General features: G+C 45.4%; 2 protein-coding genes across 3 annotated transcripts in view; one reads left to right on the top strand and one right to left on the bottom strand.

Annotated features, from left to right (window-relative positions):
• Window positions 1-6,206, top strand: part of LOC128880699 (cysteine-rich motor neuron 1 protein) — a 242,119-nt gene extending 235,913 nt beyond the window's left edge. For both annotated transcript variants that reach the window (XM_054131050.1, XM_054131040.1), the window contains 2 exons: window positions 1,025-1,225; window positions 1,370-6,206. In XM_054131050.1, the coding sequence (XP_053987025.1) occupies window positions 1,025-1,225; window positions 1,370-1,615 (447 nt within the window). In that variant the 3' untranslated portion in view covers window positions 1,616-6,206. The remainder of the gene's footprint in view (window positions 1-1,024; window positions 1,226-1,369) is intronic.
• Window positions 3,967-16,387, bottom strand: LOC128880705 (homeobox protein six1a-like). Its single transcript, XM_054131064.1, has 4 exons — window positions 14,783-16,387; window positions 13,633-14,094; window positions 9,159-9,502; window positions 3,967-8,636 (listed from the first exon to the last, which is right to left on the bottom strand). Exons 1-4 carry the CDS (start codon window positions 15,121-15,123, stop codon window positions 8,458-8,460), a joined length of 1,326 nt encoding a protein of 441 aa, XP_053987039.1. The 5' UTR covers window positions 15,124-16,387; the 3' UTR covers window positions 3,967-8,457.
• Between the last annotated feature and the right edge of the window lie 7,986 nt (window positions 16,388-24,373).

Genomic DNA, 24,373 nt, shown 5'->3' with positions numbered 1-24,373 from the left:
AACGTTTAAAAACTATCACAGTTACAGTAATGTAAGACGAAAATATTGGTTATCAATATTCGCTGTTAACGTATACGTTTAAAAATCTATCTCTACATTACACCCAGTTAAATGCGTTCACCTATTACAAAGTACCTAACTACATGCTTACATAAAGACTACAGTAATTATCGCACTTGCGTGCAATAGTATCTGCAAATGCTTTGAATGAATTTTAATTAATTAAAAGGGAATTCAAATTTCCCGCGAGAAGTTGGCGGTGCCATCTATCAAGAAAATGTCCAAGTTTGTCCTCGATAGTTCCTCTTCTCACTTCTAGATGGCGCCATTTTCAGTGTTTTTTTACCGACATGATGGTAATGTACCATCAGGTGTCGGTAAATTCCACGCAAAGGGCGCCATCTACCAGTGACAGCTTGAACTATTCGAGGACAAACGGTTGGGCGTTTTCCCGATAGAGGCGCTGATCATACTCCGAAATTAGTTCCGGTATAATAGCCGCTAGATGGCGACACCAAATTCTCGTGGGAAATTTAAATTTCCTTTTATTTAATTAAAGTTCATTTAAAGAATTTGCAGATACTATTGCACGCAAGTGCGATAATTACTATAGCGTTTATATAAGCATGTAGTTAGGTACTTTGTAATAGCTGAACGCATTTAACTGGGTGTAATACAGTGATAGATTTTTAAACGTAAATGTTAACAGCGAATATTGATAACCAATATTTTCGTCTTACATTATTTTCACGTATATCCAACCATTTAGTCAGCATGCGCCACTAAAGTAGCCAAGCAACGCTATTTTTATCGAAATAAAACATAGCCTATGTTACTCGGGGATAGCGTAGCTTTCTATTACTTAAACAATTTTTTAAATCGATTCAGTAGTCCTTCCGTACAAACAAACTTTACCTCTTTATAATATTAGTATACATTGTATACATTGTAGATAAGTACAGGTACATGTAAAGTTTGATATGAATGGGTAATTAAAATTACTTACGCGGTGTATACGCTTTAGATATGCCGCTGTCGAGCCTCCTGCTCCGATCACCTGAACGAAACGCATCCGGAAGGATCGACTTGGCATCCGAACGCATGCACCACGTGCATCTGCGAGGCTGGAGGAAGACTCGGCTGCAGAGAAACCATCTGCTCTGTGGCCTGTAGCAATCCATTGCCTCCGAAGCCAGGAACCTGTTGTCCAGTCTGTCCAATTACGGTAAGCTCGAATCTGTTTCAACGCGTTGCCAATTCCGATTCAACAGCAAGTTTCTTTCGTGGGTGGCCAAATTGATTACCTCCCTTAGTGGAATAACCCTTTTGTCAACGTGGAAAAGATTGCGATGATCGTCTGTTCTTTCAGCATTTGAAACAGAACGAGACGAGCAGTCATCAGGGAAGCAGAAGTTGGGGCACGGTGCCAATCACGGTGATCGTGATACTGTCGGTGTTCTGTCTGGTGTTGATCGTGGACAAAGTTCGCAGCCGATTCCGCGGTCGGCTGTCACCCTCCGAGGCATCTTTCTCGTCGTACCCCCCGCAGTACTACAAATACGTGCCGGCGTACGACACCCCGATGCATCGAAACGAGAAAATCGCGCCCGTGTAAAAGACTGTACAAAAATCCAATTCCGAGCGAATGCGAGAAGTCCCGTACACGTCCGGTCACCCGTCGTGTACCGCTGACGAAAAACGAAGAGAAACGGACCGAGAGTCGAACAAACGGGGTCGGAGAGGAAACAAGTTCGTACATCTCTCGTCCCCCTTTTTCGCGAGAAACAAACAAAAATATATTAGTCGCGTGAAATGCACGGCCAGCGGAGCCCGGGAACCGGAACATTTCACCGGCTGAAAATACCATGCGTAGCTTCAGTATTATTTGTAAGTAGCAGACGGTGTTGCGATTAAAAAAAGGAAACGAATGGTGGCGAGAAGGTACCGAAGCTCGTGACACGGCTGTCGAAACTATCTTCAATCCCCCGTAACTTAATACAATATCGTGTTGTAACCTGTAAATTATAATATAAAAGCTAGTGTAATTACCGTGGAAAGGTAACAAATGAATATACTAATGGTAATGCTAGTAGATCCTAACTTAATCGAGAACCGTAGAAGAGAGACAGGTGTCTTGATCGTAGTACGTATTAGTTCCCTCGATCTCTGGACCATCGTTGTTGTTTCGCGTTGGCGGTGACGTTGCCCCGCCGTCCGTCGACGGAGCTCTGTGTCGTTTCGATCGGTGATTCTCAAATACCTCTTCTTTCCTTTCAGCAGAATCGAAGAAAATTTCATTCCAACAGACAGACTATCCATCTTCGTTATAAATAAATATTTTCACCACGAGAGGTTTTCTAGTTTCTAGAAATCTAATACGCGTTGAGCGTTCTTCAAAGATTGTCGACAGTTTCGACTTCTTGAAATATTGATTCACCGATCCGAGACGATACCTCGTTCTCGATCGCGGAGCGTCGTTAATCGCGGCGTTGCTTGCGGGAGCCCTAGTTGCAGAGCGCGTTCGTTCTTACGCTCCACAGGAAACGTTTCATTTCACGGCGGATTAAATTAAAGCGTTTTAATTTGTCATCGAGGACCAACCATCGGGAAAGAGATGAGCAAATGTTTCGCCGTGCCTCGCTCGTAAGAACAGCGTGGTAGATTTAATATCTCTAGGTTAGCCTCCAATAACTGTGTTACTAGACTGTTCCTATGTTTCGCCTTTCTTTAACGCGAATAGTATATCTTCGTACCTAGCGAGGTCGAGTGCGACCCGAGATATTTATACTTCAAAAGCTGACCGTATTGTCGCGAAGAGAAATAAAAGTCTTCGCCTCTTTGAAAACAAGAGCTCAGGGCTGGAATACCACTTGTTGATCTTCTAACTTCCTTTCTTTTTTAACTCGTCGTATTTGCTTTCTCCTTCGTTTCTACACACGACAAACAAGTTCAATATTTCACAGACGTAAGCACTGTTCGAATACTCTAACTATTTCATACACCTATTTTTCACCTTTAATGAATTATGTTCTGTACCGTTCTTTTCTAAAGTTCCAGCCCTTGTTTAGTATCGAAAAAGTATATCCGTATAACGAACCAGGCAAACGCGACGGTTACAGTAGCGGCGGACGGAGAAAAGTGCTACATCCATTTTACGCGAGACGTCTTATTTTTCGCGGTGTATTTTTTGCTTTCTACTACTTCGACATGGAAAAATCACGAAAAGCGGATCTCTCTTGATCGGAGGCGCATCGTCACACTGAAATTTTTATACAACTTTTATACGGTGCATGATTTCGAAGCGGGAAAACGAAAAGGTTCTATATTTTTGTACGGTTCGGTAGGTGATTTAATTTATTTTTAGCGCGTTTCATTACGAGCGTCGAATTTGCTTTCCAAAATTTGGAACACGCGTTTACGTGGATATGGACTCGCGAACGATGCAAAGATCATTCAAGAAACGAACGTCCCAGCATCCTGGTTCGTCTCCGATCTCGGTGCAGCACCAGTTTCGATGCGTATCCTCAGTTTCTCCCAAGGCACGCTTGTACATAACTGCGAATCTACTCGACACCTAAACGGCACAGCCCTTGCTACTGCGCGACAAATGAAATTACCGTCAAACTTTGATTATTAACGAACATCGAGGTCCTGACAATTTATTCATCGCGTGCGTTGTTCGCCATAACAACGAGGTAAATCTAGATCTCTAGATCTAGATCCGATCCAACGACTTCGATTACTCGTTGTAACAAAGTTTGATTGTATTTTGCTGTCAAGCGGAGCATCGCGCGTTCTATGTAATCGTTCGTTTGCACCGCGCTTATTTTCAGGCTCGATATGGCGACGTATCGTCCAACAGCGATAGCCAGACACTGTAATATAGCCTATCATTAAAAGCTTATACTCGGTTGGATATTTCTATAAGAAGGTTCGAATTGACAACAATAACAAAAATTCCAAAAATTCAGCTCCGCGTTAGGGTGTCAAATTGAGTACAACCTCTGAACGAACGCGAAAGAGAAAAAAACAAACGACGGCGGAAGACCTGCAATAAACGCGAGAAGAAGTAATTAAATGCAGAAAACGCACGAGAAAAAGAAACGAAGAAACACGGGCGCCGACGTGCGCAAACATATCCTCTGCGTGTGCCAGGTTTCACGTGTCACCACGATCGTCGTAGCAATGCAGGTTAACCGGATTCGTCACTGAAGCAGAGATAAGCAAAATTATTATCTAAATACGAACGTCACCTGAAAATTACAACCGATTTAAAAAATGATATTCCATTTGAAACGAATGAAAGCTTACCTGGAACAATCGTCGCAAAGACGTATCGCGACGGGATGTTTTTATTCGACGTGTTAGTATTCGAATAATAATTCTGCGTCTCTGCTCCGAAGGTTGACTATACATATCCGTGCATGTAGTTAGACGCGCGCGCACGCGCGCTCACGTAGAGACTCGTCTTATCGTTCCTCCTCTTCTAAATTAACGCATACATATATATTTTTTCAATGTGACACTCTCGTCTTACTGTAATATCTTATATAACCTATCGTCTCTATCGTCTAGTAATACTAAAGTTACTCGCGTACGCGCGATCAGACGCGCGTGCGTACCTAATACAGAGCGATCGTCGATCAGCTCCAAGCCTGTATTTCGTACGTGTACATGTACCTTGAAGACAATATGCATTCGACGCAACAAGTTCGCGCGACGTTTACACGCGAACCGAAATTGTTTCTCGAATTCTCCTTACCGTGTGCGAGATGCGTTCGGAAGCAACAATTCTGGTGTAGACGGATGGGCAGTTCTTCGACGTACGCCATGGTGTTTACTAGAGCTGTTCGAGTACTCGGAAAAGACGAGCCGAGTTTTACTCGGCTCGAATGGCCGGTCCGAGTCGAGTACTCGGAAGAAACGAGCAGCTCGACGGAACCGAGTAGCTCGGAGAGAAGCGTGTCGCTCGAAAGAACCGAGTAGCTCGAACGATTTAAGTACATTCAATGAATGAATGTGTGTGAATTCAGCGAATGCGAATATGTATTCATTGAATGTACCTGAACCGTTCGAGCTGTTCGATTTCTTTCACACGCCTGAAATAGATAATCCGAGCCGCTTACTTCTGTCCGAGCTACTCGGTTCTTTCGAGCCGCTCGCTTCTGTCCGAGCTACTCGGTTCCTTCGAGCTGCTCGTTTCTTCCGAGTACTCGACTCGGATCGAAAACTGGGTCTCAGCTCGACTCGGCTCGCGAGCAACTCGAAACATTCGAGTTTTCTGCAGGCCTAGTGTTTACCCAACGTCGAATTAAGACTGGAGCGCCTGGACTTCAGGAACTACCTTCCTTCGATTATGCTTCCGAATGGGATTCTAATAGAATCATTTTTAACATAATTTAAAAGTGCAACTCAAAAGTCTGATGTAATTCTTGGACAGTTACGAAAGGTCATTAAAATGATCAGTAGCGTAAACATTGGGAATAATTCGCTTTACAATACGATAAAAATATCATACAACAGTGCACGTAATAAAGCACCTGTCTTAATTCGACCATGGGAATACTGATCATTTTTTTTCACGGAATGCAAAAAGTAATTGAATTTTCGCAATGTTGCATTCGCCGTGAGAGAAATGGAAGTTTTAGACAGATTTGTCGTCTCTGTTCTCGAGAAGTATAGATCGACTCGAACAGCGATCGATATTCCACCGTGATACTAATCAATCTATCGATAGTCTTGAGTATCGCGTAGAATCTTTTCTTTGGTATGGTCCTAATGAAATTCTTGAAAGCCTCGAGTTTCGGCAATGTCTACTGTTTTCCTTCTCGAGAAGAGAAACGACAATGATCGATGATAGGTGAAAACGGTAAGGAAACGGTTAAAGGAGTGCAGGAACGTTCATCTCGAATACGTAATCGTCGAAGAGTCCTAGAAGATTCGCGATATAAAGATCGAACGATAATCGAACATGGGGGCGGAAAAGTGGTAGAAACGCGCGAAACCGCTTAGTAAGAGACAAGTGAGACAAGTGTCTCGTGTTTGCGCGATCTTTGTACAGTTTCACCGTAACGAAATCATATCAGTGTAACCTAGACTTATTTAATATGTGCGGACACGTATGCATATTAAAATCGTGCGTCATGTTTAAAGATAGCTCTTGTATGTTAAATAAAACGAGACTAAATAAAATTGTTGATATGTGATATTGTATAAGCGAGGTACAGCTGGCTGGCGAACAATTCAACCCCTTCATCATTTCGCGAGGATTGCACGATACAGGTATTCTCAATAATTCCTTTTTTCTGATAAATAATCGAATTGAGTCAACGAATTTAGTCAACTTCCAGAATTCGCGGAATTATTACATTTCAGACCGATTAGCGTCGACATGCTTACATGTGAAGTTAACCTCATATATTTTTTCCTTTTTTTTTTTTTTGCTGTACTCGATTACACGCAAATTAATTGTTGTCTGTAAATCGATTTACATAAAAATGATAATTTTGACATAAAAGAAAACGTACACGTATGTGTAAATATCTCTCAATAGGTTAAAGATGGTATACTAAAAGTATTAATGCACGTATGGACAAGACTGTTATCTGAAACAAAATTTCCATAATTTGGTAGTATTTCGGAGAGTGTGTTTTGTGCAACTAGAGTTTCATTTTGCTATTAATCGTATAGGTCAGATTAAAAAATTTAGACTCGTCTAGAACGTATCACTGCTGGTTAGCATGTCTCTCCAAGAAGCCTGGAGAAAATGTTACCGACAGATGGTGTCGGATAACCGTCCTATCGTCGGTAAGCGATGTTCAGAGAGTATAATATTAGATTGACCCAAAAGTTTCTTCCATTTCATTAATAAGTAATACATACACAATATTTTATGTTTAATGTTACATTATTAAATTGCGTACGATTCATTTTACTCCATTACTGTTATACTATATTAACATCTAAGAAATTAGGTTGTCTATATATATATATATATATATATATATATATATATAAACACTGCCACACAAAATAATTGAGTGCAAGTCACGGAAGAAACTTTTGGGACAACCTAATAATTCGTGCCCCGTCTATTCTATACCGCAATCAATTTGAATTCACAGCTAGAATATTTTGTTCAATAAAGGATAGAAGGTAATTCACGCATCCATGGTTTATTTACTATACATCTAACGCGCATCACATAATTTTACAATTACTGTCTGTCAAAGCGATATATCGTTTACGAGAGATCCTCTGTTTCTTTTCAAGACGCGCAATGCTAATTTCGAACCGTCCAAAATGCGTGCTCAGCGCGCGTCATTTTGCAGTCAAAAATATATTTTACACTTAGAAACGAACGTTGTCTTTCGTCTTATATGTACACCATCGATAATCCCGTGCAAACGTTACGCCGAGAATCTTGTCAGTTTAATTTTCCTTACCCTATCGATTATTCCCATAACTCGTAGACGTAGATGTAGCCACCTCGAAGATCGTAGAAATTTTGTGTTTCATTTACAAACTTGATGAGACACCGTTCGACGCGAACGATATCCTCGCAAGACTAAAATCCTTTCGCACTGTGCGAAGCTTTAGAGTCTAAAGTCTAAAGCTTAGACGCTTCCATACCGTCACTCGGAGCCGAACAGGCGTATCTCTCTTTTATTTACGTGTCTGGTGTTTTTGGTGACCGTTATAAAAGTAGGATGCTGAGTTCATAAATAAACGGAGTAGTTCAGTGTCAAATGCTAACGAAAAGAAAGCAAATGTTTGAGATACACCTTCGTGGCTCGGTATTAATACAGTCTAACATTTGCATCGTCGGAAACTTGTCTTTTCCACGATCGGACGCCGTTCGACGCGAACGATTAGTCTCCCAAAGACATTAAAGTTGAATTCGCTCGTTCCTCGACGACACAGAGCCGAGGTTTTCGCGATATCGATTTACATTCTTTACAGGGTCGTTTTTTGTGCGATCATTAGACGCCCATAGAGCCGGGGGAGCAGCTGAACGCCATCGCATTGGCGTCGATCGCGCACCTTTACAGAGGGTGAACGAAACCAGTTCTTCCGAGCTCCTCCCAGAACATTTACGAACGTTCTCGCCCTTCCATTGGCGAACGCGGCACAGCGATGGTTCTTTATGAGACCACCATAGTCGCGCGTACATTGGCTAGATCGTGCCCCGAAACTTTCACCTCGAACGAAAACGCGAATTGTCATTCGTCGAGTTCGATCAGAAATCTGTTGAAAATTTCTGAATTTCACGCTCGGATTGTTTATCGATAGTTAGGTCGCGATCGAGGGCGAGGTGCTTTGTCGATTATCGATACGCGTCACTGGCTCAAATATGGAGACGTCGAGTCAGGCGAACGCGTGCACTCGCGCGAAGACGTCGTCCTGGCAGTGTTGGTGATTGATGTTCTCGTTGCGATCCGTCTCGTATTCCGTCGGTCACATCGAGTGCTGCGGGGGTGGTAGCATGATCTCGTAACCGGCTGGCATGGTCTGCTGGTGATGGTGGTGGTGGTGGTGGGCGGTGGACATCATCTGATGATGCGTCTGCTGGTAGTACTGGTGGTGCATGCTCGAGTGGCTCGAGTAGTACACCGAGCTCTGCTCAGCGTCTTTCCCTGAAAGATTGTATTCGTTGTTATACCGATGATAGGTCTGTCTTTCTTCAGGGTGGTTGAAAGTGGGTAATGAAAAATTAAAAATGGGTAAAACCGTAGGCTTCGAATAAATTTGAAGTTCGCCGATGTGTTTGTCTCGTTTCCTTCTTTGGAAAATGTTCAAAAGAGGAAACGACACAAACATATCGGCAAACTTCAGATTTATTCGAAGCCTACGGTTTTGCCCATCACTGTGAAAAATTACCCCTGGTATATTATAAGGTAGCTGAGGCAGGCAAAGATTCGGAAGAGAAAGTTCTCTATGAAGAAGCTACGTTTCGTGTAGAATGTAATAGTTTTTCGGATTGGTCCAAGTTCCCAACTACAACTATTTTCTTTGGACTCGCTTATTATCGTAAGCATTGCAAGCTGAAATGAATGCTCACTGGCTAAGACGATTAAGATAACTCTTTGTTCGAGCATTCTAGAGACTACCCCTAATAGAGAAATGATGTTTCTTGTCAATTCTGGTTCTGGACTTACCAGTCTCGTAGACTCCGCGACCGTAGCAGAGCGTTTTGACGTCATTCATGGGGCTGAGCCCCCCGTTGTGGGGATGCGCGGTGTGCACAGAAGAGGGGGTGACGGGTGCCGCGTATCCGTGGTGGTGGGGGGCCATGGGACTCATGCCCATCGGGCTGCAAGGGTTCATGCCCACGGGGGACATCCCCATCGTCGATAACGGCGACGTCGCGAGGTTTGGGCTATCAGAGTCGATGCTCAGCAACGATTGTATGCTCTGTATCCCTCCATTGCTGACAGAGTTGCCGACGGAATTGTTCATCGCGTTGCTCGTGCTGCTCTGGCAGTTCAACGGCATCATGTCCCTGGAACAAAGAGGCAGAAGCTTATCAGACCTGGAATTGGAGCTGGTTCGTTCCTGTCCAATTTGTATTGGAAATAATCTCCAAAATATTGAGTTTTATAGAGTTATGTCGCTCATTATAGAGCTCTGGGTATATTATTATTAAAGTAGCAGTAGAGGTGCCCAGCTCAGGTACACTTCGCTATAGTAACCCCATACCTCCAAATATTCCTCCGAGGTAAGCATATGACCCCCGAACGAGTTACGGAACCGACACTAACCCCCAGCCGCGTTCTAGAAATGTGGAAAAATGCTCCGAAAGATCGTGGCCGGAGGAAAAATTGCCCAAGACCGCTCATAAATCTCCAACCGTTCCACGGACGAAGGGAAAAGTCGTCGAAGAGTTTCCGACCGTGAAGCACATGCGAGTTCCCCTCATTGTCTTACGAGCGGACCCCGAAAAAAAAACTTATGACCCCTGACCGTCGGGGGAACGACGCGATCGAGGGGTCACTCACACACGTGCGAACACATGCTCGTTCCGAGAACTTTCTCGTAGGAAGCCGACGGAACGAAAAAGGTCGAACGAGGCCATCTCGTTCGCGCATTGTTCCGTTGGAAACAAACGCTCGGGTCGTTTGCACGCGCGACTATCCCTCTCTCGCTCTCACCCTGGTCTCGACGTGTCACCAACGATCCCGCACGTACACGCACGTGCGTGTGGTCCATGTGCAGCTCCGCCCCTGACTCCAACCGCCTCTCCGACCTTCTTTCGCAGCCATGGACCCGTGCGTTTTTATGGTCGCGCCTCAAGGTCTGGATTGGTGACCGTCGAAGGACTTGAAAATTGGTTCTAGAGGTGGGTGCGTTGGAGGGTAATTGAGTTGAGAAATCGCTTGCAAAAGTGGTGTGTAAAATTGGTTATTCTAGGGAGAACTGAAAGTTTCTTGGAAATTTCAGCCTTGGAGACAGAGAACAGGAATTCCGAGTCCTGGAGGACTTGAAATCTTCGGAGCATATATTTTCAAAGCCTATAGTTTCAAAGTCTATTAGTAATTAAGTCTAAGGAATACTGGTCGGCGTTATCCTTTAACGAGCGTTACCCGATCAGAAATTATTTGGAGCCCCATTTAACCCTAGTTTTCAACAGTGTTTGGAACGTTTTCTGTCGGGGTATCTCTAACTAGCGAGGTTTACACTACCACCACCCAACTCGAACTCCAGAAGAGATTCTAATCATAAGTAAAAGTGAAGTCTAGTGATCCATGGGTAAACACCTCGAACAACAACCCCAAACAACGTCCTCCCTATAACTACTAGCAATTAGACGTCTCCCCGGATTAAAATCGCATCGAGTCCCGGGCAAATGGGTCATGCAGGATCTTTGGAGGTCCCGAGAGTGGGACGCGCGTCGAGATAAATCGAGGCAGCGTCGGAAGGCCGGTCGTGGCCTTTATGTAGTAAACTATTGGTAGTGCGAACAGCTCAATGGTGAAACGGGAGACGTAACCAAAGCTGCGTCATAAAACGGTAATGGGGCGTCGCGTTTCCTTTTCCTAGAGCCTTTGCCGGGGGAGGACGTTAAGGGCGGGAAGAAGGGAAGCTGGAACGAAGACTCCTTCGCCTGTCGGAAAGGAACTTTTCGTTTCTTAGGCGTATTCCCTAGGTGTGAGGCTCTTGGAAATTCTCGAGGACCGCTACTCGCGACTTCGATGCGTCGATCGAGGCCGAAGATCGCGGGGGCGGCACCCTCGATGCTGAGGGTGAGATGGAAGACAGAGGAGCAAATTTGTGATTGAATCTCTATGAATTATATCAGTTAGTTCCTGTTTTTGTTGAGGTAACTTTAGTTGAGTCACTTGATTGAATCTTCCATGATGGTATTACCATCTTTTCTTTGAAATTCTTGGCGTTGGAGGGTTGTGTTGCTGCGCTAGGTTGTCCTGCTGCCACCCTTGTCACGTTTCATCGAATGATTCCGAACTCGGGCTGTTCTTAATCTTTGATGGGTCTCTTTTTTAATTATTGCGGTGTTTGTGGCTTCTTTCTTCGGTGCATCCAACATCCTCTGCTTCGTTCTTCTTGCTGTTCGTGCAAATTGGATATGCGTAGGCTGAATATGTAGCATAAATTACTCCTTATCTCTGCTGCCTTGTTTACAAGTTCCTTGTCTCGAACGCTCCTATCTGTTTGTTTAGTTCACTCCTTTCCAAGTTATCTTCGCATACCGCGATTGCTCCAATCGCCAAGTTCTTTTTAAATCTCTTGGAACACCCTCACCTCGGTACCAAACGTCGAACCTCTTTTTCTAACGAACATCGTCTCTGTTTCGTTGTTTTCTCCCTCGTTATGACAAATAAAATAAGCACTCGAGGTCACGACCCGTCGACAGCCGATCGAAGGAATCGCGATTCGTACGATTCGTCCGTCGCGTCGGAGGTCCAAAGCCGGTCGTAACAGAGGCACGACGTAGCCATAACAACGTTGAGCTCGCTCTCTCCTCTGCTCTTTCTTTCTACGTACCCATGCTTTACCTACGCGACGATTCGCGCGAATGCTTTCACGCGCGTCAGACTTTTTCGTAAGCCACGAACGACCAACGGAAAAATAAAGATCGTCTTTTCCTACGAATTGCCTATTATCCATTGAATTTGTACACGCCAAGTGTCAAATTTCTGGTACAAGTATAAAATAATTCTTGGTTAAAAAATACGTCGAAGATATAGAATGAAGTTTTTTGATGAGAAGCTCCCACAATGAGATAATTAATTTTTAGAGTGCGTGGGACACGCACCAAGCAGAATTTCGATCGCATTGGAATGTTTGAAGTAATTTAGAAAGTTCTTTAAAAACCTGCATGACTCGCGATCTTGACAAAATAAATTGTTGCGTCCATGATACGCCCATTAGAGTCTCCTAATTGGAAAGATAATTTAACGCGATGACTGCAAAAATCTTATCGCAATTTGCAGCCCCGTGTTGTATCAATAAACGGCTGAACACGCGTTTAACGTTACCTGCGCGATACTTCGTCTCCTCCATGCCTGCGTCCCCTGATCGCGTTATGAAATTCGAAAAAAATCGCGTCGAATACGTTGAAGGTTCGCCATCGATATTTACGTGCTACCGAACCATTTCCAGGTCGAAGTTAGAAGTGTCGCAAGGGCACGAGGAAATTCGTCACATCTTCCCGAAAACGAAATCCGAGCCTGCTCGAGTTTGGACGATTTTCGAGCGGCGTTTCCCCCGAAAAACAATCGTCCCCCGATGATGTCGGTCGCCGCGGCTCGTAGAGAATGATTTACAATCTTGGAAGTGGCCGTCTCTGGCAAAAGGACGCACGGTCCGATACACATGTCGAAACACTTGTTGCTCGGTGGAAAAGTCGAGACCCCCCGTTGACACACGTGCCCTCCATGCACGAAGCTCCGCCGCGGGAGTGCCATCGTGCCCTCGAGCAGGATCGCCCTTCCTAGGCCAATTTTCCGCGCGAAAAACTCGACACAGGGTCCTCGCACTCGAGAAGCCCACACTTTTCAAGTTTTCACGCTTAACTCGAAAACTACGGTTCTATACGTAGCGTATGCAAGATTTTATCTTTGTCTTCATTTTATTAGACAAGGGAGAAGCAGATTCGTTAATCGATACGCGTGGTCCCAGAAAATTGCAGCAAACGTCGGGTGATTTCAGAAAGAAGATCGTAACGAGTACTAATGTCCCTTAACGCTTAGCTACTTTTTACCTAGAGTACTCGTGACTAGTACACTAGACCTACAAATTAATATAAATGGAGTGGCTGCTAGATATTCAACAATCCACAGTCGACACAAAAATCATATCAATGACAACATGAACTCCACCCTGATAAACGAGCCGTTCACTCCACGAATCGATCAACTCCACCAGTCACATAAAAATTGTATTATTACTAGCGACTATTTCGTAGCTATTCTTTCTTGTGAATTTTATATACCGTTAGATGAAAGCTACGTCTGTATTTACGCATTCTGCAATATTTATTTGAATTTATATTATACAGGGAATGTCAAAAAACAATGTATATTATTTCATCGCATTTCTGAGCATTTTATTTAATAGAGTTAATCGATTCGTGGAAGGGAAGGTTCGAATGATCAATAGAAATCGACTCACGTTCTCGTCTGTGGTGTTCGGTCCCTCTGCCGTCTGTTCTTGAACCAATTGGAGACCTGGGTGAGGGTGAGGCCAGTCTTCTTGGCGAGGTTCTTCTTGTCGTCGGGCGTCGGGTACCTGTTCCTCGTGTAGCACTCCTTCAGCGCGTTCCTCGAGCGCTCTTTGAAGCAGTAAACGGTCTCCTCGCCGTCCCAGATCGTCTTGGGCAACGGGTACTTCTTCCTCAGCCTGTACTTGTCCACGGCGCCCAGGGAGCGACCGCGGATCTTCTCTGCCTCGCGATAGTGAGATTTGAACCACATCTGCTGGAGCTCCGGGTGGCGACGGGGCGAGAACGGGTGACTCTCCAGGATCGAGTAGAGCTCGTGGTAGGCACCTCGGTGAAAAGCCACCGCAGCCCTCGCCATCAGGACGCTTTCGCCACCGCGGAGCAGCTCACCGGGTGGCAGCGACCACAGAAACCTGAGCGAAACGTTTGGTTTGATTGGTATCTGCTATAATTGGCAGATTTGGAAGGAATTTCGTACGAAGCAAATCGGGTTATTGGATTCGGCTCTGATATCTAAGCAGCGAACTGAAAATATTTTCGGAATTGTTCGATGGTGAGAATATTTTTTTATAGGGGTTTGTGAAGGTTGAAGGTGTAAGAGAATATTTTTGAGAATTATTTGTTGGTAGTATGAGTAGTTGAGAATAATTTGGAGAGGTTTGTGGAGATTGGAGGTATAGGGGAATATTTAGGGACGAATATATTTGCTGCAAGGCGGTTCCGGAAAATATACACAATTCTAAGCGGTTCTCGAATAACACTCAAATTGTTCACTGAATATTCGAGTCATAGGAATTTTCGAATATTCAAGAAAGATTGATATAGGTTTGAGGATCGATCCTTCGGAAGTAAACCATCAGAATCTCATTTAGTATTTCGATATAGTAGATTGATAAAAAATGGAGAAAGGAAAGTTATAGGCTCCTTCCGCCACTAAAGAAATGTTCAAAAATATTAGTTTGGCAGCGAACGCGTTGATCCAACAAAAAAGCAATTCAAATTCTGTGCAAAAAACAATTCGAAACAATTCTGAAATCTATGTAAATCCTTCGATTCCTCGAAAGCGTTCAAGTGCCGTAGCAACGGAAACAAAGGGCTTACCTCGTGAGCTTCTCGATATCCTGACTCTGCGATAACGCCTCGCACATGCAAGATATCTGCTCCGGAGTAAAGTTACTGCTCGCGCTTCCCAGGGACAGGCCACCGATGTTTCCAATATTCGTGGACGCGTTGCTGGAGCTGCAAGTGGTCAGCTCCTGGGGGTACTGTGGGCTCCCGTTCGAGGTGGGCGTCAGATTTTGCGGATGGGAATGATGGGTCAGGGATAATCCGGGCATCGACGAGCTGTTGTACTGTCCGACCGATGCATTTCGATGCACGGCGCCCATCTGGCTGTTGCAGTCGCTGTTCGGCGATGACAATTGATCCGAGCAGTCGGACATCCTCGCTCGATTCGCCCGCTTCCCGCGAGACCGCGATCAGTCGAGGCGCATTTCTTCCAAGGTGTTCGCGGGATGAGTCTTCTTTGGAAATTTGGGGGTAGAAGAATCTTGAATGAGATTTTTGGTTGCTCGAGTCTCTTCTAGGATAGATGCGATAATAGATGATATTGGAGTACTCTGAAGACACTCTGGATGTCCTTTTGAGAGGTACTAGGTAGTTCTCGATGTAGTTTTCTTCGGCATGGTAATCACGATTAGAAGAATTGGTATGATTGTGTACAATAATGAGTAGTATCGCTTTTGATTGAAGAATGCACGAGTTAGACGAACGAGTCTTCCTCAAATTAAGTAGCCATCACACAGTAAATCACTTCTACTCCCTCCTGGAGGGCCTCCGTCGGCTCAGTTCTCTCCAAAACGCGTATCCTCGCTAACAAATACCTTTAAAACAAAGTTTTGCTCGTCCTTTAAGCACTGCACGAGGTGTCCGTCGGGCCAAGCTTACCCAGGCCAGGTAGCCGATCAGCGCTAGCTCGGCCGTCGCGTTATCGATCAGGGAACGGGAACGATTGCGTATCTACGGATGAATAACTCGTGACGAAAGTAAGCATCCGCTCGAACGATCGCCACTCGATGGTTGTTTGATCGGCCGCGCTTCATTCATGTCCCCGTTGGCCGAGTTTCCATTCATGAGTACTCGCGGCGACTTTCCAGGTACGCGTACTCCAGGTGAAACAATGACCGATGACGCGAGTCACCCAGACTTCTTCACTACTCGAACTGTGCACTGTCGTCGAACATCGTTGCGAACTTATCCAAACCACCGACACTGCGCGCTCCGGATGAAAGTTTGGCGATCGAGAGATCCTCTGTCCGACTCTACGCGAATGTAGATCGCGTGACGAGTAGTGTACGATCGTTTACGTCGCGGAGGAAGGCACTAACGAAGGATCTAGCGTGTTTTTTTCGGGTGAAAATCGTCGCGACGAGGCGCGGCAACGCGGTCGTGGTGCTACTGGTGGTTCGAGCGACGATGGTGGTGGTGCCACTGCCGATTATTTCGCACCGATGTCGACGTCGATGTCGTTGGTAGAGGACGAGGTCGACGTCGGTGCTAGTGGTGGTGGTGGCGTTCTCTCTTCCTCTTCTCTTCGCCCTCTTTTTTTTCGTCGCACGCTCGCGGAGAGGAGTGTGGAGCGGCGCGGTTCGTCGCGGTCCTCGGTGCCCATTGGTCGGCCTGGAGCGCGCGAGCTCGTCCCATTGGTCGGCCATGGGGGCGGCGCAAGCTTCTACCCCCGACGAAAGCCACCCCATTCGGTGCAAGCGGCTCTCCTGGCTTCCTCTCGGTGGATCCTCACCTGCCGACGTCCTCGACGAGTTCGAGAGACGATTACGCGAATCTCTCCCTGTACCCCCGCCACCCCCGGCGACCTGGTCGATTATTTCGCGACTTTATCCTCTGGAGAATGAAAAAGTCGAGGGCGAAATTTGCTCGCTCGAGGATCTCATTGTTTTTGGGATCAAGTTTGAAGGAAGATTCGGGGCAATTTTATTTAGGGGTGTTTGTAATATATTCTTCCACGGATAAAGGGAAGCTTTATTGGAGGAAAATTGGAGGATTCTTGGAATAATGGTTTCAGAAATCGTGGATGTTGGGAACGATAAGAATTAATTAATGATTGTTGAATTGGTTTCAATATTTGATAATGGAGAAAAGAAAGTTATAGGGTCCTTCCGCCACTCGGGAAAGCAGTGACGAAATCCTAAAATTATTCTTGAAATCATTCTACCATTTGATTGCATTGAGTAAACACTATGTGGAATGGTTTAAGAATTGATTATTCGAAATGTTCGAAATGTTTTCGTGGACCTTCCGTCCACGGCAAAGGCGTTCCTCTAATTCGTCGCGAGATTCCTTTGTGTGTGTCGTCTGAAACGCGTATTATCAACGATGGATGCGTGTGGTCGAGCGAATTCAGGCCGCGAGTTCGCCTGCGTCCCGAGAATATAGGAGGTGACCAATAAACACCGGAAACGGAACGCGTCAACGTTACCCTACACCATGTTGTGATTCTAAGCGGTGCTATCACGCCTCGCGTTCGACTAATTTCATAACAACCGACAACACTTCCCCGCCTTGTCCGTTGCGCTCTTTATCTCGAATTCTGTTCGCGACGCTTCTTTTTCGTTTCGCTGGAAAACAAATTCAAAGGTTCGAAAAGAATTGTTTCAAATCTAGGCTACCCTGGATGGCTTCGTTTCACTCGAAAATAAACGTAGAGTCTGATCTAATCGAAAATAAGTATGTTCGATATTTTTCAGTCGTAGCAGAGTGCGCTCGAGCGAGTACATTTCCAACTGGATTGATAAATTGAAGAATACTTGTTATAAATTCATTGTAATTCGTTCAAAAATACATTGGACTATGGTAAACACAACCGTGACGTTGCATAAGGGCATTGCCAAATGAATCCTTCTCGCGGGCCAACTGTACAGGCCCATATTTAAGGAATGTTTAATGAATCTATCATTCTTAATTAGACAAAATGAAATCAGGGGGTTTCGAGATATACCTTATTCTCTAAAGTTACTTTGAAGTTTTGAAAAAGCCTGTAAAGCGATCACTTGGGGAATTCCTATTGAATTCTGTCGCGTACTCACGAAATATTACAAATATTACACCATAATTACTCAGTGGTGGACAATCACTCTTTAACGACGAGAAGAGTCGCGCAGGCTGCCAGGACGTCGTCGTCCGTCGGCAGGAAGTCGTGGCTGGTCGATGAAAATAGCGCATAGACCACCGGGGTTACATAGATCAATGAGCGCCGATGTTCTGACAGACGAACGAAGATGTCTTTTAACAACCACCGAAAATCGTGATGTCCGCCACGCCTCGCCAATCCTTTGAATCCGCTCCGCCTTTTCCGACTAATTGCCTTCCGTGCGTCGCTCGACGTCGTTCCACCGTGTCGGAACGCGTTGCGTCGCGGGACTTTGACAAATCTCGCCCTGACTCGGCTTCCAACATCCAACGGTTGATTATGTTACGTTCGTGCTTCATTTTTCCTATAGAAACAAAATTCGATGTAATTCTTGCGAAGACACAGATTGGTTGCAGAAGGTAGTTAGGGCAATATTCTGGTGAACTGTGTACAGATCAAAGAACAGATCGATCCATGGGATCCAATATACATAAATTTCAGAACGATTAGATTCCTCGCACGTCGCGTTCGTTCGATGGTTGATTTTACACCGTGGTGACCGAATCTCCGCAAGGACGAGCATTTACGATTACGCGGGCCCTCGCGACCAATCGCTGCCCGGTACATAATGGTACGTGTTGGCAGTTAACAAAATTTGGTCTCGAGAAGGCGAAGTACGAATTTACGAATCGACGCAGGCAAATAATTAATGTACAAGGTGGTCTATTAAATCTTGACGAGTGTACTAATTGACAAAGCATGGCATTGAAGCTAGACCACCTTGTATTTAAACTATATTTCTTCCTTGGTTATTTAACTCTTCTTCTTAAACTAGATATTTATAGCGATCATGAATAAATAAATAACGTATCATTCTTTAAACATCGGGTTAAGTTTGAATTATGAAGGGACACATGTAAGAGGTGCGAAGGTAAAGTTGAGGTATTGGGAGCTTTTTAGGTCGAATTTTGGGTAGTTCCTCGCCATATGGGGCTGCTCGAGTGATTTTCGGCCACTCCAAAGCCCGTTTCGGAAGGAAAGTTGGAGTTCTAAGAACGACGAAGCGCATTTGTCACGCACGACACAATGGACGTTCTCCGTCCACACGACCAGGAAGTGGAGACGGAAAGACTGTATCTGGAAGAGTAGTCGCGGCAAGTTTATACCACGAAAATTGTGATAAAGAAACTGTCGACAAGAAAATTTGTTATTGATCTCGGATCGAAGTAAAATTGACCAACGAAATGAGGAATAGGGGAGAATGACTTGTTTTTTTAACTATGACAAAATTGTACGAAATATAAGAAGAGGATAGACGTGATCAAGCTTCTAGGATTAATGAAATCAATCACCTAAAAATCAAAAACTAAGTGAATTCTATAGCGAAGAACTCGAGCTCGATCAGGCCAATATTAGTGCGATATCTAAATTTGATAAGTTTAGTGTTTCGATGTGATCCAGAGCAAAGAGAGGTATGAAATCGCGGCGGGTAAGGGGATGCGAAAATTCTAGGCGACCAGGGGAGTCGCTGGGGTGTCTCCGACGAGCGAGGAAAATTGTTCTAATTTCGCACAGCTTCTAGACAGAACGATGACACCAACAGAAGCAAGACCCGATGATAGAGGGGCGGCGCCGCGCTTTGCGATGGCGTCTCCTTCGATTTGGTGTCGGATTTCCCAGCGAGCCGCCATTTTACCCGCTTCCTATCTGTCTCTCTCCGCTCCCTCTTTCACCTACCGCCCCCTCGCACCCTCTGGCGCGACTCCCGTAGGATAAGGACGCGCTTACTTATCAAAACGATCTCGGGACTCCCCGACCGCTTTTCTTCGTCGTCCTCTTCGTCCTTCTCGCGCCCTCCACCCTCCTCCTTGTCGCGCCTCCTTTAAAGGATTACCGGGAAAATTGTTGCCCATTAAAAGTCGTTTACTTTCGCTGAGCGTGGTTTACTCCGAGCGCGATTATTAATCTGTCTCGAACGAAAATTGCAGACTATCGGACGGAAGCATGGAATGATGATATTTTTGCGTTGGGGGAGGGATCTAGAGTTCTGAAGTTGTAGGTGTAGCTGGGATTGATCCGAGTCCTAGGGAGACAATTTTAGTTGCTCCGATTGTAGGGCTGGTGGAGGGCTCGGTGCGCAAGATGTTGAAGTTTGATGCGTAGTGTGAACAACCCTTCCAATGCTGAATTATTTTTAGATAGTGATCTACTATCACTAGTGGGCCAATTTGTGGGATTTATCTGTGGACCATGTATGCTTTACTAAGTCTTCATTGCTGATGTGTTTCTGACTTTGGAAAACACTTTATCATGCACAGGTAGAGAGTATCGTAATATAGCACACCTACCAGTGCCTGTTCGAACCGGTTGACGCAGCTCGCGCCGATTGAGGCGGATCCGCGTCGACAGGGATCTGCCTCCAATCCCTTCCCTCCCCGTAAACAGGAACGATGCTGAAACTGCTTCGAGAGACTCGAGTAATAAACAAACTCGCATCCAAAGTAGGACCTTAATCTACCCAGACCCTAGTATACAAGATATTACTCGACACCCCTAGTATACCACTCTTTGACTCCTAGATGCTCCGAAATCTAAGCGAGCATTCCCCTACATCCACCAGACCCCTGCACTCCCCCTATCCCTTCGTGATAACTAGCTCGCGAAAAGCAGAAATCCTGGAACAACTCGAAGAGAACGTCAGGGGACAAGAGGCTGTCGAGAGACGGCTCCTCGGCGTTGGTCAGAATCCCGCCGTTTGTACCTGGACGGGAAGGTATTCCAAGCTCGACTCGCATTAGGTGGTGGACGCGGACAGGGCAGCGAGAGTGGGGGAAGCGGGTGGAAGCGACAGAGCGAAGCAAAGCGGAACAGAGCGGAGCCGTAGCGGCAACAACACCGGCACCAGCACACCGGGCGTCGTATTTCGCTGTACTGCGTTTAATTGCATTCCAAAATGGCTCTGTGCAAAATCGACCCGACGATCCCGTCGACCGTCCTCGTTCAGCCCCTTGAACCTCCAAAGCAAACGGCCCGGCATCTTCTCACGGCGCGTATACATTCGAACGAATTAAACCTGCCAGACTCCGACGCGACGATTCCCTGTGCAGTCGACGATTGTTCGAGTACAACAGCTACTGTTTCATGGAGAGGAGAGCATACGTGGAGAGGACTGCAATGAAGACCTTTAGCGATGTGGAAGATAGGTAGGAAGGTGATCTTTTTTTCGAGGGGCAGAAAGAGACCATTTGCTTGTCTATTTTTGTGATTAGGGCTTTTCGATACTTGATGTTGCAATGTTAGGTAGAGTATGGAAATAGGAATTGGCTGTTGTGGTTTAAAGCAAAGGGGGCAGTCTTGGTATAGCGACTCGAAAGCAGGTTTACCTCGTAACGAATCGTTTCCAACTGGTGTTCAGGAAAGTCGAAGTTAGGCGCCTAGCATTCGTTTTATTTTCTCAAGAAAAAATATCGAAGCCAGTCAGAAAATTAAGATCGTTCCTTCTCTCTACTTCCTCCTTCAGGTTCCCTAAAACCAGAACTCAAGAGCAATGTCATCAAGCTTGTCCTGCATCCAGCTTCCAGGGGAACATCGACGCACGCGAACGTTCGAATAAACCGAATAGGTTATTTTTTTTTTTTTTTTTATTCGACTGACGGGACCGATATCGCGACCGATCGAATCGAGCGACGCGAACGGTCAGGTGTATCTCGTATTTCCGTGTAAACGGTGTCGGTATGTCCGCGTGTACGCGGGCGCACGCCTCTATATCTATAAAATTCATATCGAGGAACAATAAGGGAGGTTAGGCTCGAGAGGACTGTCGTGTTGGTGGCCGTCATCGGACACCTCGTCGAGATAGCGGCTATCTTCGTCCGCGGCTATATAACGCATACGCGACAGCTAGAATCCGTTGACAATCGGTTCGGTTTATTTTTAGAAGCTGACATTCTTGGTGTACACAGGTGAACGACGTCCAGGGTATCGAGTTGCCCCAGGACACCCCCCCGGAATCATCCTTTGCTTCTGTAACCTCGTTCCCCCGACCTTTACTCTGGAAAAAAAGACAAATTTGTATTTTCTGTAAATATAAGAAATTGTTTAGTAGAAGGTGAAGGTAAAGGGGCATGAGTAATGAAGAATAATGTGGATACCTGTGAACAATACGGGGTTTTATCAAAGGGGTTGGACCATCAGGGGGTTGGAGTCCCACTCTCGTTGAAATAGATATAGTAGTATTTTTAAATAATTGGTTAGTTTATTATACTTTATTTAGCCTATGATTGATCGCTTTAAATATTCCGAGAAGAAACAGCTGGATTCCTCTGAAAACTAACTTTTTTAGGAAACAGTAAATACTGTCTCGTATCACTATCGAATCGAGGCATTGACTCCACTTTTCTCACTTTCCACTTTCGCAACCCCTTAGATCCAAGAACAAAACAGGTATATGACACTTCTATCTCCATCTCTACTAATTTCATAAAATCCTCTCTTCCAACCCAGAGTAAAAGTCTGTCTTCTTCCCTTTTTTTCTTCCAACCTTGGGTGCAGCTAAAATTGCTGCTATTAAAATCCAACCTCGATTCCAAAGCATCCCCCGTGTCCTCGCGATGCTTATCGAGCGGAGATTCGATAGAGCGTTCGAATAAGATCGTTCTGGAGGACGGGAGCGATCTCGACGACGCAGAAAGGACAAAACGCAAGATTCGCTCGATCCCCTCGCGACAATGAGATCGCGTTGGCGGGAGGATTAGGCGACGTAATCCGTCGGTTATTTCTCCATTAACGGGGCTGGAAAAGAGATCGGTGCGGGAGATTCCGGGGCTGGAAAAGCGCGAACAGGCGTGAACACAGGTAGCCAGGTTTGGGACCTTCCACGGAGAAGGCCCTCCTAATGCCCGAAAATATGCTCTTTATGTGTCACTGGCCACTTTATGCCACGGTTCCGTGTCACTGGTCCAGCGCGTTGATCCGACAGCGCCGTTGGCCTAACAAGAGTAACAACTAACGAGCCCCGCCGTGCGTGAGGTTTAATCTATGCGCGCGTGAATGCGCTTCTTCATTGGATCGCTCTTAGGCGCGATTGTTAGTTTGTTGGCAGAAGCTGAGTGTCGGGAGTTGATTTTCACTAGAGCTGAGCACTTTCACTTCTGCATTAGTTTGTGCTAAATAGGAGAGCTGAGAGCCACTAGAGATGAGCACTATCACTTCTGAGTTAACCACTAGTCAATCACTATCACTCTCGAGTAACGTTGCAATGGTATCATAATCTAGGTGTCCTAAAATCACACTCGAGTGATTTTAAGACCTCACGGGTCGATACAAAATTATTGAAAGCGATTTCTGTCCAGTATTTCGATCGACATATTCCACTGTGCATCGTCAAGGGAAAAACAACGTAATTTCTGCAGGTCTTTTCGACGTCTCGAGCCCCCTTTCGCTCGCTGGATACTTATTATTAGGTGCGTTTCCCGCGCGACATGTTTAGCTGCGACAGGGATGATGACAGTCCACCGTTCGAACTACCCTCAAATCACCGAGCGCGCCTAACTAACCGTGTAATCGACGATTCCGACCTATTACGACGACATCCTACGCGCTACGATTTCTCCCTGGTAAAGTACAGGCGGCTCGTCTATTGCGCCGAGCGATAGTAATAATTAACGAACCTTATTGTTTCCCGAGCGCACGCGCGTTTACCCTGAAATCACGGCTCCTTTAAAGCGAACGACGCGCGAATTTCGCCTCGTGTCACCGTAAATTACCCGGAATTTTCTTCGAATTTTGTGACACTGTAAGTTGGACTAGTAATTGAACTGGTAAAAAGGAAGACCTTCCGCTTGTTACGCTGAATCTTCCTTAGCTTTTCATAGATCCATTTCTTATTTATTCGAGCACTCTAGATAGCCACGTACCGTTTGACAATAGGTTCTTAATCGTTTTACTTCTGCGTATCTACTCTTACTCCTCATTTGGCACCACTGTTTGGTACCAAAGTATCGTCATCTTTCGAACTGTTATTTTTTAACCACGTTGCAGCAAACGATCGACATATCGTGCACTAGAGTAATTAATAATGATAACAGCGCTTTTTAGTTTGGTAAAAGGAGAGGTCTGTCGTTTGATCGCGAGCGAGTCGAGATTTATGGTGACGGCTAATTATTATCGGACCGATGCAGGGTGGAAGAGGCGACGTATGCTCGTCTCGACCGCAACGACGACCCTTAATCCACTCCTAGGGGGGTGGCGGAGATCGCGGTAACACGAATGCGTCGTCAATTATGTCGATTCACCATAGACGTCGAAATTGGACGCCAGACGCGCTTATTAGGGTTAAACTTCGCGGTGCTCGATGACGCAACGAACCCATCCTATAGATTTTCCGATCGTTAACGCCGGAAACAACAATCTTGCCGAAGAAATTTTCGTGACGGACGAGGATAAAAATAGATAATTAGATTTGCGCGAAGTGGGCAAAATAAATCATGACTCGAAGAGGAGAGTACTATAATTTATATAATTTAACCTAAATAGGAATTTATTTT

Source organism: Hylaeus volcanicus, chromosome 1, assembly GCF_026283585.1.
Source record: "Hylaeus volcanicus isolate JK05 chromosome 1, UHH_iyHylVolc1.0_haploid, whole genome shotgun sequence".
NCBI classification, from domain to species: domain Eukaryota; kingdom Metazoa; phylum Arthropoda; class Insecta; order Hymenoptera; family Colletidae; genus Hylaeus; species Hylaeus volcanicus.
This window is presented reverse-complemented; position numbering and strand designations above follow the sequence as displayed.